The 15,120-nt window shown below is 43.5% G+C and overlaps 2 protein-coding genes across 2 annotated transcripts; both read right to left on the bottom strand.

Annotated features, from left to right (window-relative positions):
- Positions 1-383: 383 nt before the first annotated feature.
- On the bottom strand, positions 384-7,065 carry LOC135257927 (E3 ubiquitin-protein ligase TRIM39-like). Its single transcript, XM_064341145.1, has 8 exons — positions 6,330-7,065; positions 5,760-5,855; positions 5,444-5,674; positions 5,302-5,337; positions 5,004-5,203; positions 4,693-4,699; positions 2,609-2,813; positions 384-1,133 (listed from the first exon to the last, which is right to left on the bottom strand). The coding sequence occupies exons 1-8, from the start codon at positions 6,729-6,731 to the stop codon at positions 613-615; spliced, it is 1,698 nt and encodes a 565-aa protein (XP_064197215.1). The 5' UTR covers positions 6,732-7,065; the 3' UTR covers positions 384-612.
- A 1,719-nt stretch (positions 7,066-8,784) lies between these two features.
- On the bottom strand, positions 8,785-14,383 carry LOC135257926 (E3 ubiquitin-protein ligase TRIM35-like). The gene is made up of 7 exons (XM_064341144.1): positions 14,343-14,383; positions 14,012-14,183; positions 12,037-12,132; positions 11,724-11,963; positions 10,555-10,577; positions 9,963-10,081; positions 8,785-9,553 (listed from the first exon to the last, which is right to left on the bottom strand). Exons 1-7 carry the CDS (start codon positions 14,381-14,383, stop codon positions 9,030-9,032), a joined length of 1,215 nt encoding a protein of 404 aa, XP_064197214.1. The 3' UTR covers positions 8,785-9,029.
- Positions 14,384-15,120: the final 737 nt, after the last annotated feature.

Below are 15,120 nucleotides of genomic sequence, written 5' to 3'. Positions count from 1 at the left end.
GGCTCTGAGGCGTCCATTCTGTCACTCACAGAACTCTTAGACTCGCTGGCCTACAACTGCCATCCAGCTCACACAGCGCTCTGTGCTCAAAATATAAAGGCCCAGCTACAAAGAGCAAAACCCCAACCAGCCCAATAGAAACAGGCAGAATTAGGACCTGAACTGACCCAAACCCTCAGGTACTGGTCCGGTTTTATGAGGCTCAAGTGAAAATCGCAAACTCATTCTCAGAGTTCATAGCACAAGCAGGGTACTTAGCTAATCAGTATATCTCAGCTGATTTCAGATCAGCTCATGTGAGTTTGAACTGATCCCAAACTTACCTCATCACATACCTGGGAGACACACTGGTGACGAGTCAGGAAAAGAGCAGCACTCAGGAGTGATTCCACTGGTGCATTTATTACACCTCAACTGATTACACAAAAACCAATGCTTTACCTCAACTTTGACATCATGAGGTTACAAAGTTACATTCATCATGAACTGCTGCAGACATGGATCTATATTTTTTAAATGATTAAAGAAAACATCATAATAGATATTTTCATCTCATTAATCAAAGTGAAAGAAGCAGTCTGTTCACCTGATCCTTGCCCACAAACCACAGCACTATTCCACTCTTACAGACACCTTCAGTGGACAGATCCGCAGAGAACCAGGACAGAAGAATGGAAACACACTTTCAGTGAAGGAGTGTTTGAAAGTGTAGAGAGGAGTGTTGTCACTGGGGTCAGAGAATGACACCTCCCCCCTGTCCCAGTCCAGCTGCACTCTGACCCTCTGGAGTTTCCTCTGCTCAGTGAGGGCTGTACATTGTGATGTCAGGGCTCGGTATTCCCCAAAAAACTGCTGTATACCCCACATTCCTCCTGCACTCGGGGTGAAGATCTCTTTCCTGCTGATGGACTCTTTAATCACACCCACCACCCAGTCATCTTTATCCTCCACGTCTACATCCCAGCAGTGTCTCCCTGAGCTAAATCCCTCAGAGCCCAGCACAAAACTGCACCTATCAAATCTCTCTGGATTATCAGGAACCTGCTGTCTCTCATCACTGCGTCTCACACTGGTCAGATCCTCAGACAGTGAGAGGTTGGGATGTGCTGTGTTTGGGTCCAGAGTCACAGGAGCTGAGGGGACAGAGAATGAGACGTCAGCACTGATCTGCACAATGGGCTCCTAATGATATAAGCTGGGTTTCACATAAACAACCATTATAGGCTCAGGTACATGCAGACAGGGGACAAAGTAAAGGAATAACTAACATAACGTGTCTTAGCAAAGTGTTGGACCACCACAAGCTGCCAACACAGCTTCAATGCACCTTGGCATAGATTCTACAAGTCTCTGAAGTCTCTACTGGAGGGATGGAACATCGTTTTTCCAAAAGATATTCCCTCATTTCGTGTTTTGACAATGGTGGTGGTGAGCGCAGTCAGACATGTCAGTCCAAAATCTCCCATAGGTGTTCAGTTGGGTTGAGAACTGGAGGCCATAGCATATGACTCACTTAATTTTCATTCTCATCAAACCATTCGGTGAGCCCTCCTGCCCTGTGGATGGGGGCATTGTCATCCTGGAAGAGACCACTCCCATCAGGATAGAAATGTTTCATCATCGGATAAAGGTGATCACTCAGAATAACTTTGCGATGATTTGCAGTGACCCTTCCCACTTAAGGGACAAGCGGTCCCAAACCATGCCAGGAAAATAACTCCCACAGCATAAGTAAGGCACTTGACCCATTCTCTGTAAAGGTCAAGCATTCAGGCCTGTACCGTTCTCTTGGTGTATGCCACACATGCGCTCACTTATCGAGAATATGGTGAAGGATGACTCATCTGACCATATATTCATTTTTTCCATATCTCAGTGGACCAGTGCCTATGGTTTCTGCACTACCCTTTGTCTTTGTAATGAGGGGTTAGCGCACTGCAACCCTACTCTCATCTCCCTCTCTATGTAGCTGTCGATGGACTGTTCTTGCTGACACAGTCTGATCGTTTCCTAATGCACAACCATCACGGTCATCGAATGTGCGCTTTCGACCATAATTTCCCATCATATGTGCTGATGTCTTTCCCATAGATCTAAAGGCAGATGTCGCTTTGGTCACTGTTCCTGTTGAAACACCGGCCAGTTGAGCAGTCTGTGTGACGGAAGCTCCTGCCATCCGTGCCCCAATAATGAGCCTTCTGTCAAAGGCACTTAGATCTTCTCCTCTCGGCATCTTGGTCCAAAATCAAAGTCTATTGGGCCTGCTCAGCATTTCTATGCATGCCACAGAGTATGATAGGATGTTCATTGCTTAATTGTATCATGCAGTACGCTTGTATGGAAGAATCTGCATTTGTTATATTTCTCCGCTCATTTATTTATTTCCTTTAATTTGTCAAAAATCCTTTTAAATGCTGTATCACTCTTAAAGCAACATTTTATTATGAGCTTCAGTATTATTTAGGACTGGTGCTCAGTCTCGTCACTCCAGGGCTCTTACACAGACAGGACCAATATGACTCTGACTGGTTTTATCAGCTTGTGGAAAGGATGCTGAAGATTCCCCCTGTACAGTGACAATGTGGGGCTCCCTGCCCCCAGTACTCACTGTATTGAACAGTCCCCAGCATCTTCTCCCACACTCTGTACTTCAGATTGCCCAGGTGCTTGGTCACATCAATCAGCGCTCCTGAGACCTTCTCTGGATCCGCCAGTGTGCACTGGGCTCTGCAATAATATTCAGGAGTCACTTGTGCTGTGGGCGTGGCTTCATTACCATAGAAGATTAGCAGCAGCAACATTAGATCTTCATTCTATAAGAAAGTGTCACTCCACTGGCTGCTGGTTGCTGCCAGAGTCAGGTTCAAAGTCTAAACTGCAGCCCACAGGTCCTACCTACAGGACAAAACTAAATTCAGCGCAACAAATCAGCCCGACCACGGAAATTCTCCACCCTAGCTCCCCAGGGGGAACAAACTCCCCATTCCTGTACGATTCGCTGCCCATTTTCCACCGTGGTCCGAAGACACATCTCTTCAGACTGTACCTGGTCTAAATACACACCACAGGGTGACCCTCAGTCAAGCATCACTTTAATGTAACACTTGTATCTTAATTTTCTATAGTTGCACTTGGATCTTCATCTGCTTGTAGATCTTTATCAGATCTCTTGCAATCAAGCCTCACTTCTAGCTTATGACTTAGCCATAACTTCACTGACTTAGCCTATGCTTTACTGTGATAACTAGAATGGATCTTTATGGCTATGGATAACTGATACTTCATGAGAATTGTACTTTATTTGTCTTGTGTTTTGTAATTGTCCAACGACCTTGGGTATGCACTCATTGAACGTCGCTTTGGATAAAAGCATCTGCCAAATAAATTTCTATGCAATCTAATTTAAAATGGCTCCATCCCTCCCAGCGTTCTGCCACGCAGCCCCACTGGCTGCCGGATATGAAGCAGCCCGACCCCACTGAGGGACACACACACACAGGAGGGGGGGGGGTTATTACCAGAGGTGGGTAACCCGGCTTCAAAGAGTAAAAAGACTGACCATGTATTTGCTCCACCAACATGCACTAAACCAGCTGATTCTAATTAGCATAACTCTTCAGCATGATGGGAGAACTAATTATTGTGATCAGCTGGTTTAGTGCATGGTGCTGGAGCAAATGCATGGTCAGTCTTTTTACTCTTTGAAGCCAGGTTACCCACCTCTGGTTATTACCATCATTGATTAACTATTATCATTTTGTTCCCTTAAAATGTAGTAATTGCATCATTTTATATAACTCTTTTAGGTATGAATGATATATAAATATTCTTGTCTGATTTGTTTTTGTCGGTCCTATTTTACTCATCATTGCTGAAATGCTAAAGTACTTGTAAACTACCCCTCACATTTAAACTGAAGAGAGAAAGGAAAAGGAGATTAAAAGATTGAAAAGATAGAAATGCTGAAGTTTACATACAGTTTCTCCACGTCTTTGTAGATCTGAAATAATTAATAAAAGCAAATTATTATCTTTATAGCCAACACGCATGTCATGAAAACTGTACCATCACAACATATTAATATCTGTCTATGTCAGGAGGTAGCCTGACAGCTGTGCCTGATTCACTGGGGGATTGATTATTGGAGTCTGGGTGCACATTCAGATCGGGGCCTAAGCTGATTCGCCGGTCGCGGGAGTTGGGGGCGTGGCACAGCTGTTTTGTGTTTGTCCTAACAACTTTGCAGGGATAAGGAGGCAGGTGAGAGGGAGAACATGAGAGACGCCGGTGTGGGTGTTTGGTTCCTCGGAAGAGGATTGTTCCTTTTTTTTGCTTTAAGTTAGTTTAGTTTTGTTGGGCAGGTTTCCGTTTCTTTGGTTATTATTATTTCTGTTTCTCTTTGTTTGAGCTGTCTCCCATCCTGGTGGTGGGCTGGCGGTCCCGGACGCTGCACTGGTGCCACGAGGAGCGAGCTGCGCCCAGACCAAGCGGAAAACGTGGTGGGATCCGGGGAGGAGCTGCGCTGTGCAGAGCCGGACTGGTCCTGTGGCAAGGACACTGCGCTACGTCGGCAAGGACCAACGCCGCGAGGGGAGACTCTGGACAAGCCCTGACGAGGGCGGAGGAACAGCGAGTCTCCCACTCTGTGAGACTGTAAAGCGCGGACCAAGACCGAAGCCGGCGCCGACTCACTCTCCAGCTACAGGGCGCAGCAGGGACTCTGCGTGGTAACCAGTGGAATTTCAAGAACGTGCAGCGGACGGCAGAGTGGGCCGGGGCGCCGCACAGCAGCCCAGAGACTGATGTGGACAGTGGGAGACAGTAGACCTTTGGGGGTTTGATTTATTTTTCTTTATTTTATTTTTTTTTTTGATGTAGAGTGGCCCAGCAGTGAGGTGTGGGCCAACTACATCCTTTCTTTGATTTGGATGATTGTTTGTGGTGTGCGTGTGGGAGTGAGAGGTGTGAGACCCCGCCTGTGTTAGTGGCTCCCCCCGTGAGACGGCAGGGTGAGGTCTCCCCCCTCCGGCAGCGGGGCTGAGGCGCAGGGGGGCCAGAGTGGGTACACTGTTTTTTTTGCTGAGTGTGGGCACGTGTGAGGGGAACCCCAGCGGCTTAAAAGTGTGTGTTGTGTGAGGGGTGTTGCTCTTACCTGCGTCGGGGGCTCCGTGGAAGGGAAGGGGAGGGTCAGAGGGGAAGAGTGCTAGAGGAAGCCGGGGGGAAGAAGGAAGGGCGGGGTTGGTGCGAGATTGTGGCGTGCTCTGTTTTTTGAATTAAATGTTAAATAAGTTTCCCTTTTACCTGCCTTGTCCTGATCTCCTGGTGGTGGGTGGGTTCCTGAAAAAAAACATTGTTAGGTGGCAGGAGGCAGCGCGGGGCTGCTCCTGACTTCCGACATCTATATTGACACATGTTTCATGTGTGATTATGACACATGACTTACCTGCAGGAATGAGATGTCTTCAGCTCCCAGCTCCTGTTCTATGGCTCTGATTTGTTCTGAAAGGGATGATATCTCTTCTGTCATCTTATCAATCTTCTCCTTCATCATCTGACTCTTCTGCTCCTCTTCCTCCCTCAGTGCAGTGATCCTGGCTGCCTCTTCATCTTTTAGGAACTGCTGAAGTTTTCCAAACTCCATCTTTATCTGTCTCTCTGTGTGCTGGGCCTGGCTCTGGAATACACATTATTCACCATCATTTCACCACAATCACAAGCTACATTTTCAACACTGTGCTTTAAAGGCTTCAGTACAGTACCTTGATGTGCTCTGCTGTTTGATCACAGACTAGTTTCACTGCATTAAAGGCTTTTAGCTTCTCCTGCAGTGGAGCCAGTGCAGTCCTGTTTCTCTCCTGTAAAGAAATGACAGAGTCCACACTTTACTGAGGAAACAGATCAACAATAAACTTCACTGCCTAGACAGTCAGCACAAGAGCCCCTGTTCAGACAGAGTGGAGCCAGAATGGAGACTCAGGCCACAGCTTGTGTAAAAACAATGTGTTCACTGAGACGCATATCAGTGCATGGCCTCTGTGTCCGGACATACCAGGTAAACATGTGTGACTGCAGTTAATTACATACATTGATGTAGTTACAAACAGTATACATTTTCTTTCATCTGTCTTAGTGTCAGTCAATAAATAAACATTTATTGACTGACATTTAACATTTAGAATGGTTAGTAAGAAATTGTTGCCATTTAATCATTTAGCTGACAGGTATATTAAGTCAATATTCTGCTTACTTTTAATTGTTTAACAACCGATCTCAATGACTTAATTTTATATTCCCTGCTGTGTAATTAAGAGACCGCTTTATTTACTTGCCTTATATTTCAATGCAACCTCCTCTACAGGACAGAAATTGTGATTTTTGTGCATTCCTGTTAAACAGTCAACACAAATGGGTTCATCATCATCCAAACAGAAGAGTTTGAGTTTCTCACTGTGCAGACTGCAGAGCACTTCAGATCCTGCTTTTGCTCTTTGACTTCTCTCCTTTAAGAACGCCTCACAGGCATTCCTCAAAGACAGGTTATAGGGAGGTGGATCCATAGAAGATCTTCTCCGGCAAACTGGGCACTCCTGAGATCCCTTCTGTGCCCAGTACTTCTGCAGACAGGCCTTACAGAAGCTGTGACTGCATCTCAGGAGAACAGGATCCCTGAAGATTTCAGTGCACACAGGACAGGAGAGCTCCTCTTCCAGGGGAGAAGATCCAGACGCCATTCTGTCTCAGAGCTATAGCACGTCTTATGCCAACTAATAGAACTAAAAATCTTAATAGAGAGTTACACCCAGATCCAGGGGAGGGACAGAAAACAGCAGGTAGGTATGAACTACAGGCAAAACAGGTTTTCTCTGCAGATTAAAAAATCACAGTGTGACCTCACCTGGCGTTGGTTATTTCCAGGTTTCCCTCCCCTCCCCCACTCCACAATTTTCTGTTTACTTGATGTTTCCTCTTTGTCATTGATCTTAACGTAGGGAGGTAAACGGTTTTATCTGTACAGCCAGGTGCAATCCTGAATCCAGACTACAATCCACTGTTCGAATTCATGAAATGTTTGAAATGAAGTGTACAGTCTCAGCTTGTGAGAACTGCTTCCCTCTTCCTGTTGGACACACCAGAGCTGCAGAGTGAGGGGATCCAGCAGGGGGCAGTATTGTGCAGCTGAGGTCTGTGCGCAGCTGATTGGCCAGCACTTCCAGGGCCCTTTCACAGCTTGCCAGAGTGTCTGATTCAAACAGAAGAGCGACCACAGGGGAGGAATCAGACCCCTCTGAGTCAATGAGCTACAGCACCTGGCTAACAGCATTTCCAGTCCAAGATGAATTTGAGCTGTTTTCTTTCTGTAATGTGTAACATCAGTAACCATGCAGTGCTGGTCCATGATGCAGGTAAGCAGTGAAAAGCTCTGATCACCCTGCAGTGCTCTGAGACTCAGTCTCTCCTCTGTACTCAGGGTACTGTGGTGAGCTGAAGCTCCTCTGCTAGTCAATGGGTTTCACAAACCTGTCACAGTCTGAAGGACAGAGTACACACACATACACACACACACATACACACTAACATGTGTATTATTAGTGGGCTTCCTTCCGGTAAGCCCACTCTTGCTATCTTTCATATTTCTTATTATCTGCACTTTCTGCCCAATTATTCTAGCTCTAACTAGTCTTACCTTTTATGCACTACATTCAAACTTTATACACCAAAATGACCGGCTAGTTCCACACATTGTTGCTTGTATTGAGGTTTTTGAAATATTAAAAACTTTTTGATATAGCAACTTTTTTGTGTTCACTCCATAGAGGGTCAGTCATGGACATTTAGTGGAATACTTTAGTAGGACGCATGCGCAGGTGGTCACTCACTGACTCATGGAAGTTTAGTAGTACGCACTTCCAACGGCACAAGATTTTTAAGCACAGCTTTATCGCCTAACATTATTTTAGCTAACCCTAACATGATAGCGTTTCGCCTACTTTAGTTAACCTAGTTTGCGCGTACGGATGCTATCCTGCACACATGAGTAGGATCTACGGACACGCAGCTACAACCACTGATACAGATGTATGGACACACGGAGGACAACAAATAACGTTACAGAGGTGAGGACATGCCATATAGTTAGCCAAGTTCTACTCATGACAATTTTAGGATATGACTAATCTGGAACATAATCGCTACTTGCTGATCCCCGGCTGTATCTGTAACGCTACGGTGCGCTGTGGGTCTGGACGGTTTCGTGCTTCTTCTGGGCTATGCGCCCTCATTGAAATGCATTGAGGCTTGAGGAGTGTCAGTTGGAATTTGAAGCAAGCCCACACAATTCCTTCAGGAATTGTAACCTATCTAGTTCTATAATTGAACCTCTAGCCACAATCAAGCCACAAAATCACACAAAACAACAAACCGCCCCACTGCTGAGAGTAGCAGGTGAGACAGGAGCCCCAGTGCTCTCTCACTCCACACACCTGGTAGAGCCAGGGCTTCAACCAACACCTCAGCACAGCTTCAGTCACCCTCTCCTGGACAGAGTGAGTATGACCACTGACATTTCCCTCACTCTCAGTTCATGGCACCATCCAGGGGGCACTGGGCTTATCCACTTCTCTCACTTGATCTGCTGAATTCAGTTTGAACTGATCCCAAACCCAGCGTATGAGGGGAGAATTTGTCTCTGTCTGTGTTCATACTGCACAGGAGAGAGAGACTTACCTCATCACACACCTGGGAGACACACAGGTGACGGGTCAGGAAAAGAGCAGCACTCTGGAGTGATTCTACTGGTGCATTTATTTCACTTCAACTGATTGCACACAAGCCAATGCATAACTGCAACATTGATATCATGCGGTTACAAAGATACATTTATCATGTACTGCTGCAGACATGGATCTTTATTGTTTAAATGATTAAATGAAATATTGCAAAATACATTTTAATCTGCAAATATATTCATTAATCTTGTCAAAGTGAAAGAAGCAGTCTGTTCACCTGATCCTTGCCCACAAACCACAGCACTATTCCACTCTTACAGACACCTTCAGTGGACAGATCTGCAGAGAATCAGGATTGAAGAATGGAAACACTCTCTCAGTGAAGGAGTGTTTACAAGTGTAGAGAGGAGTGTTGTCACTGGGGTCAGAGAATGACACCTCCCCCCTGTCGCAGTCCAGCTGCACTCTGACCCTCTGGAGTCTCCTCTGCACAGTGAAGGTTGTATATGGGGAGGTCCAGGCTGCGTATATCCCACTCTGCTGCACTATACCCCACACTCCTTCACCTGGGCACAGATGCAAAGCGCTATCCCTGCTGACGGACTCTTTAGCCACACCCACCGCCCAGCCCTCACCCCACACCTCTACATCCCAGCAGTGTCTCCCTGAGCTGAATCCCTCAGAGCCCAGCACACACCACGGCCACTCATTAAATCTCTCTGGATTATCAGGAACCTGCTGAATCTCATCACTGCGTCTCACACTGGTCAGATCCTCAGAGAGTAAGAGCTCAGGATGTGCTGTGTTTGGGTCCAGAGTCACAGGAGCTGAAGGGACAGAGAATGAGACGTCAGCACTGATCTGCACAAAGGAAAACCATCAGACAATGGGCTCCTAATGATATAAACTGGGTTTTAATAAATTACCGTTATAGTCTCAGATACGTGAGAGAGCAGCACTAGAACTAAAAGCTAAGAACATTTGTATATGTTCCATGTTGTATAATCATTGCATGAGTGTGCAAAGCATGTCCCCTAAAATATGTTATCACTCTTAAATCAGTATTTTATTATGAGCATCAGTGAGATGAAGGACTGGTGTTCAGTCTCTTCACTCTTGGGCTCTTACACAGACAGGACCAATATGACTCTGACTGGCTTTATCAGCTTGTGGAAAGGATGCTGAAGATTCCCCCTGTACTGTGACAATGTGGAGCTCCCTGCCCCCAGTACTCACTGTATTGAACAGTCCCCAGCATCTTCTCCCACACTCTGTACTTCAGATTGCCCAGGTGCTTGGCCACATCAATCAGCGCTCCTGAGACGTTCTCTGGATCCGCCAGTGTGCACTGGGCTCTGCAATAATATTCAGGAGTCACTTGTGCTGTGGGCGTGGCTTCATTATGATAGAAGATCATCAGTAGCAACATCAGATCTTTATTCTATAAGAAAATGGCTCCGTCCCTCCCAGCGTTCTGCCACACAGCCCCACTGGCTGCCAGATATGAAGCAGCCCGACCCCACTGAGGGACACACACAGGAGAATGCGGGGAAAAGTACATTTTTTACCCATTATTTGTACGATGATTATAATGATGTTTATCATTATAATTAACATGATACACAGACAATCATTGTACAATTAAATCAGATAACTAATTTAGGTATGAATGTAACATTATTTTAATAATTTTTTCATCTGGTCTCATTTCACTCATTATTCATGAAATGCTACAGTACTTGTGATCTACCCCTCATATTTATATTGAATAGAGGAAGGAAGAGAGGATTAAAAGATTGAATCGAGAATAAGGCAGGAGTTTACATACCGTTTCTCCACGTCTATGTAGCTCTGAAATAAGTGAATAAGAGTTTATCACTAATCAATACGCAGACTATTAAAACTGTATCAATGCAATATGTTCCAATATGAGTACACACTTGGGCAAAAAAATTGGCCACGCCCAAAATGGCAAAATATTAAGCTTTTAATGGTCTTAACAAATCATTGGTCAGGAAATAATTAAGAATTAAACAAATGCACTCCTGAGACCTCCTATGCTACCATTTGCTCGTTAACTTTTGCTGCAGTGAACTGTTTGGGGAAAAGCTGGAAACAGGGAAATTCACTTATATAGTCTTCTTGTACGCAAAGGTAAAATCATGATAATGATTAAAATGTTTGATGTAAAATTCAAACTAACACGTCTGCGTGTACAAAATTTTCCAAAAATATCTTCTGGGAAGGTTTTTTTCTTAAAAGATTAGTCATTACTTGGTTATCTGCCACACCTGATGCAGCCCATCAAGGGCCTGATAACAAGCTCTTAAATGGAACTAGGATTGATAGAGCAGAGAGATATCTACAGTATGCAGTCTGTTGTGAGACCCACATTAAAGGAGCGAGATAATCTGCTCCATAAAATGCAAAATATCATGCAGAGGTTGCTGTCAGAAAGCATAGCTGGTCATCGTCAGGCCAGCTGTAGCTATTCTGAAATTTACAAGACCCTAAAGGCAGAGATAATCCCTATTTCTCAATCAGCTATTAAGAGAATAGGTCAACTGAACCAGTTTGCCAAAAAGATGAAGGCCAGCCTCATCACGGATGACCACCTGGAAATTAAGTTCTACAGAAAAACACAACTGTCAGCAGAATTCAAGACCTGAGAAAACAAACTAACTGGGAAACATTTTTCAACTACTCATCAACTGTTTGAAGCCATCAACACTGAATGAAACAACATTGACTCTTCTTTCTGTAAAAAGCTGTCTGCAAGTTTAAGGCTTGAACATTCAAAGAAATCAAAGGTAAAAGCTATCCCATACTAAGTTACTTTATCTATTTGTTTAATTCTTGCTAATTTCCTGACCAATGATTTGTTGTTCAAACCATTAAAAGTTTAATATTTTGCTATTTTGTGCTTGGCCCATTTTTTTTGCCTAGGAGTATATATTGATAAACATGTTTTATGTGTGATTATGACACATGACTTACCTGCAGGAATGAGACGTCTTCAGCTCCCAGCTCCTGTTCTATGGCTCTGATTTGTTCTAAAAGGGATGATCTCTCTTCTGTCATCTCTTTAATCTTCTCCTTCATCATCTGACTCTTCTGCTCTTCTTCCTCCCTCAGTGCAGCAATCCTGGCTGCCTTTTCATCTTTCAGGAACTGCTGAAGTTTCTCAAACTCCATCTTTATCTGTCTCTCTGTGTGCTGGGCCTGGCTCTGGAATAAACATTATTCACCATCATTTCAGCACAATCCAGTGCTGTATTTTCAACACTGATTTAAAGCCTCAGTACAGTACCTTGATGTGCTCTGCTGTTTTATTACAGACTCGTTTCACTGCATTAAAGGCTTTTAGCTTCTGCTGCAGTGGAGCCAGTGCAGTCCTGAGTTTCTTCTGGAAAGAAATGAGTCCACACTTTACTGAGGAAACAGACCAATAGTAAACTTCACTGCCTATGGAGACAACACAAGGGTATAAAGTATACAAGCCAAAAACTATGGGTTTCACTGCATGAATGTGATAATTTTATGTAAAGAAATACTGGCAACTAAACATGGGTTCGAGTTATAACATTTCCCAGTAAGATACATTAGAATGCTCAATTATGCAGACATTAAATAATACATACAGGAAGGTGTAATGATTCTGTTTTACAGAAATATTAACCATTTCTTCATTTTTGGTCTATGTTGATTTTACATTTATTACACACAACATTTATCATGCCAAAAAGAGAAGTTGTTGAAAAGTATTGCAATAATTGTCCAAATCTATTAATAAATGCAATCGATCCGTAAGTTGTGCCAAGACTGGTGTAATTTTAACTACAGTCACTTTAAATACATTTTAAGTGACAAGTGTTAAGTGATGGGTTATGACCCAAATTGCAGATGAGGTGAACTCAAAATCAAATGGTATTGAACAAAACTTTATATATCCAGGACAAAAGTGGCAGATAAGGCTACAGGCTTTTAAACACAAGTAAACTAAAAAAGAATCCAAAATCCAGAATGTGAAACGATAACAACAGGAAAAGAAAATCATTAGCCCAGGGACAAGTGCATTAGAACAGTATAAAAATTGAATTAATCCAGAATAAATTTAAATAAAAAGGCAATGAAAATTAATAATCTATATAATTGAAATGACATATCAAAACGCTGTACTATAAATTCTAGTGAGTTAAAAATTTAAAGAAATCCTGTATCTGGCAACCCCCTCCTCTACTCACATTTTACAGACCTTGTCAGTTTAAGGGTAAATTTGGGCGTTGGCAGCGTTTACTTTACCAAATGGATGTTATAAAATGGTTCAAAGCTCTATCTGCCCCATCCACAACAGGACAGAGTTCAAAATTTACTGGATCTACTCATTCACACTCAGAACCACCGATACGTGCCAAAGCTACAGCGTCTGCATCTACAACCTCAAATGAAGTCAGTGACACTGCTGTCTGCTATGACATCACTTCAGCAATGACTCAGCTCCTCCAGTCACTCCAGAGAGCAGTCACTAATTGGACAGCTCCACTGCACCACCAGATTTAAGAAAAACCTGACCAGGTGAAAGAGGACAAGTACCTAAGCCACTTTTTTGTGGGGAAAAATGTTATTTTGTAAGTGACTGGTGGCACAGGAGAGACTGACTGGAATACACAGTAAAAGCAGATGCAGTTTATGTTTCCCTTGTGGGAAATTCAAATTGTGTGCAAATGCTATTTCAACCTTTAAAATGAAGGGACATTGCAGCTGGAAGCATACTGTTGAATATAACAAAGGCTTCCATAAACATGCAAAACTCTAAAGAGCATCTGACATGCGAGGCCGTTCGGAGGGAACAAGAGAAACGCTCTGAGACAGACACAGAAATTTCCAGAAATTGATTAACACACAGCAGCCTTGCTAGTACATGGCATCCATAATTGATATTTTAGAACTTCAAATATAACACTGCCATCTAGACCCATGTAAAAATCAGTGCCCTCCCAGTGAAAAAAAATTCCTCCACTGATTGACATCTGATGCTGGCTTTGCCCCGCCCTCTTGTCTCTTTCTGTCAGTCATGTGACACATAGTATGGAGCTCAAACTGCAGTCATGCCTGAGAACTATGTTCACTTTATACAGTTCTTTTATTAGATCCCAATAGTTTATTCCCAATGAATTGACAAAAGAAAAGGATAAAGCATACACAATTTGATACTGTGTGTAAAATGAAAATTATTACAAGCTACTAAAAATGAGGTAAAATGTGAAATATGTTCTGACAATTACCTTATACTCTTTCGCAGCCTCCTGAACTGGTCGCATTTTGTGGTTTTCATGGTTTATTGAAGCTTGGCAGACAAGGCAGACGGGTATTTGATCATCCAAACAGAAGAGTTCGAGTTTCTCACTGTGCAGACTGCAGAGCACTTCAGATCTGCTTAGCTCTCTGACTTCTCTCCTTAAGAACCCTCACAGGCATTCCCAAGGAGTTACGAGGAGGTTTCTGCTAAATCTTTCCTGCAAACTGGCATCCCGAGACCTTTGTCCAGTACTGCTGAGAGCCTTACAGAAGCTGTGACTGCAAATAGGACAACAGGATCCTGAGATTTCAGTGCACCAGACGAGAGCTCTCTTCATGAGAGAAGATCCAGACGCCATTCTGTCTCAGTCTGTTCTGAGCTCAGTAATGATTTCTGCTAAATCCAGTAGCTTAAGTTTCAGTTTCCCTTACTGCTGTTACTCAAACGGTAGGTGAAAAGTCTCTTTAAACCTCCTCTCAAATCTCTGTTGTTCTTCTCAGTCTTGCATTGTTATTCCCTCCAATACATTTTTTTCTGAAATTCATTAATTTCTGGAAAACATACATTAGAATCTTTTTAAAAGGTCCACGATTTAACTAAAGCTTTACCTGTGAGAAACTTTACTTCGCTCTTCCTGTTAGACACACCTGATTATCAAACAGCACTTCTTGCAGGGGGCAGCATTATAACACTGAGGTTTGATTGGCTGATCTGCCAGCAGTTTTACACCAGCCCTGTTCTTCATGTTCTGTCAGTTCTCTCTCATGTGTGTTAATCCAAATGGAATCTCATTCCCCAGCTAATCTCAAGCACACACCCTCCCCTACAAACATCATTGAAACACAAATCCAGAGTTTGAGTCCACAATTCATTACTCTTTGTAGTATCATAGTATCATCACTTAAAGCTAATGGAGAGAGCTGGGCTTTAGAACAGCTCAATCATACATCAATCAAAATGTATATGTATAGCAAATTTTATAAACAATTGTCACAATACACTTTGGTACTACAGGATGCCACAGTAGCAACCAGAGCACAGACCCAGGCGTAAACTCCCTCAGGAGAAAACCTAAAGCAACAGCAGCAAGGAAAA

The sequence above is a fragment of the Anguilla rostrata genome, chromosome 6 (genome assembly GCF_018555375.3).
Source record: "Anguilla rostrata isolate EN2019 chromosome 6, ASM1855537v3, whole genome shotgun sequence".
Taxonomy (NCBI): Eukaryota; Metazoa; Chordata; class Actinopteri; order Anguilliformes; family Anguillidae; genus Anguilla; species Anguilla rostrata.
This window is presented reverse-complemented; position numbering and strand designations above follow the sequence as displayed.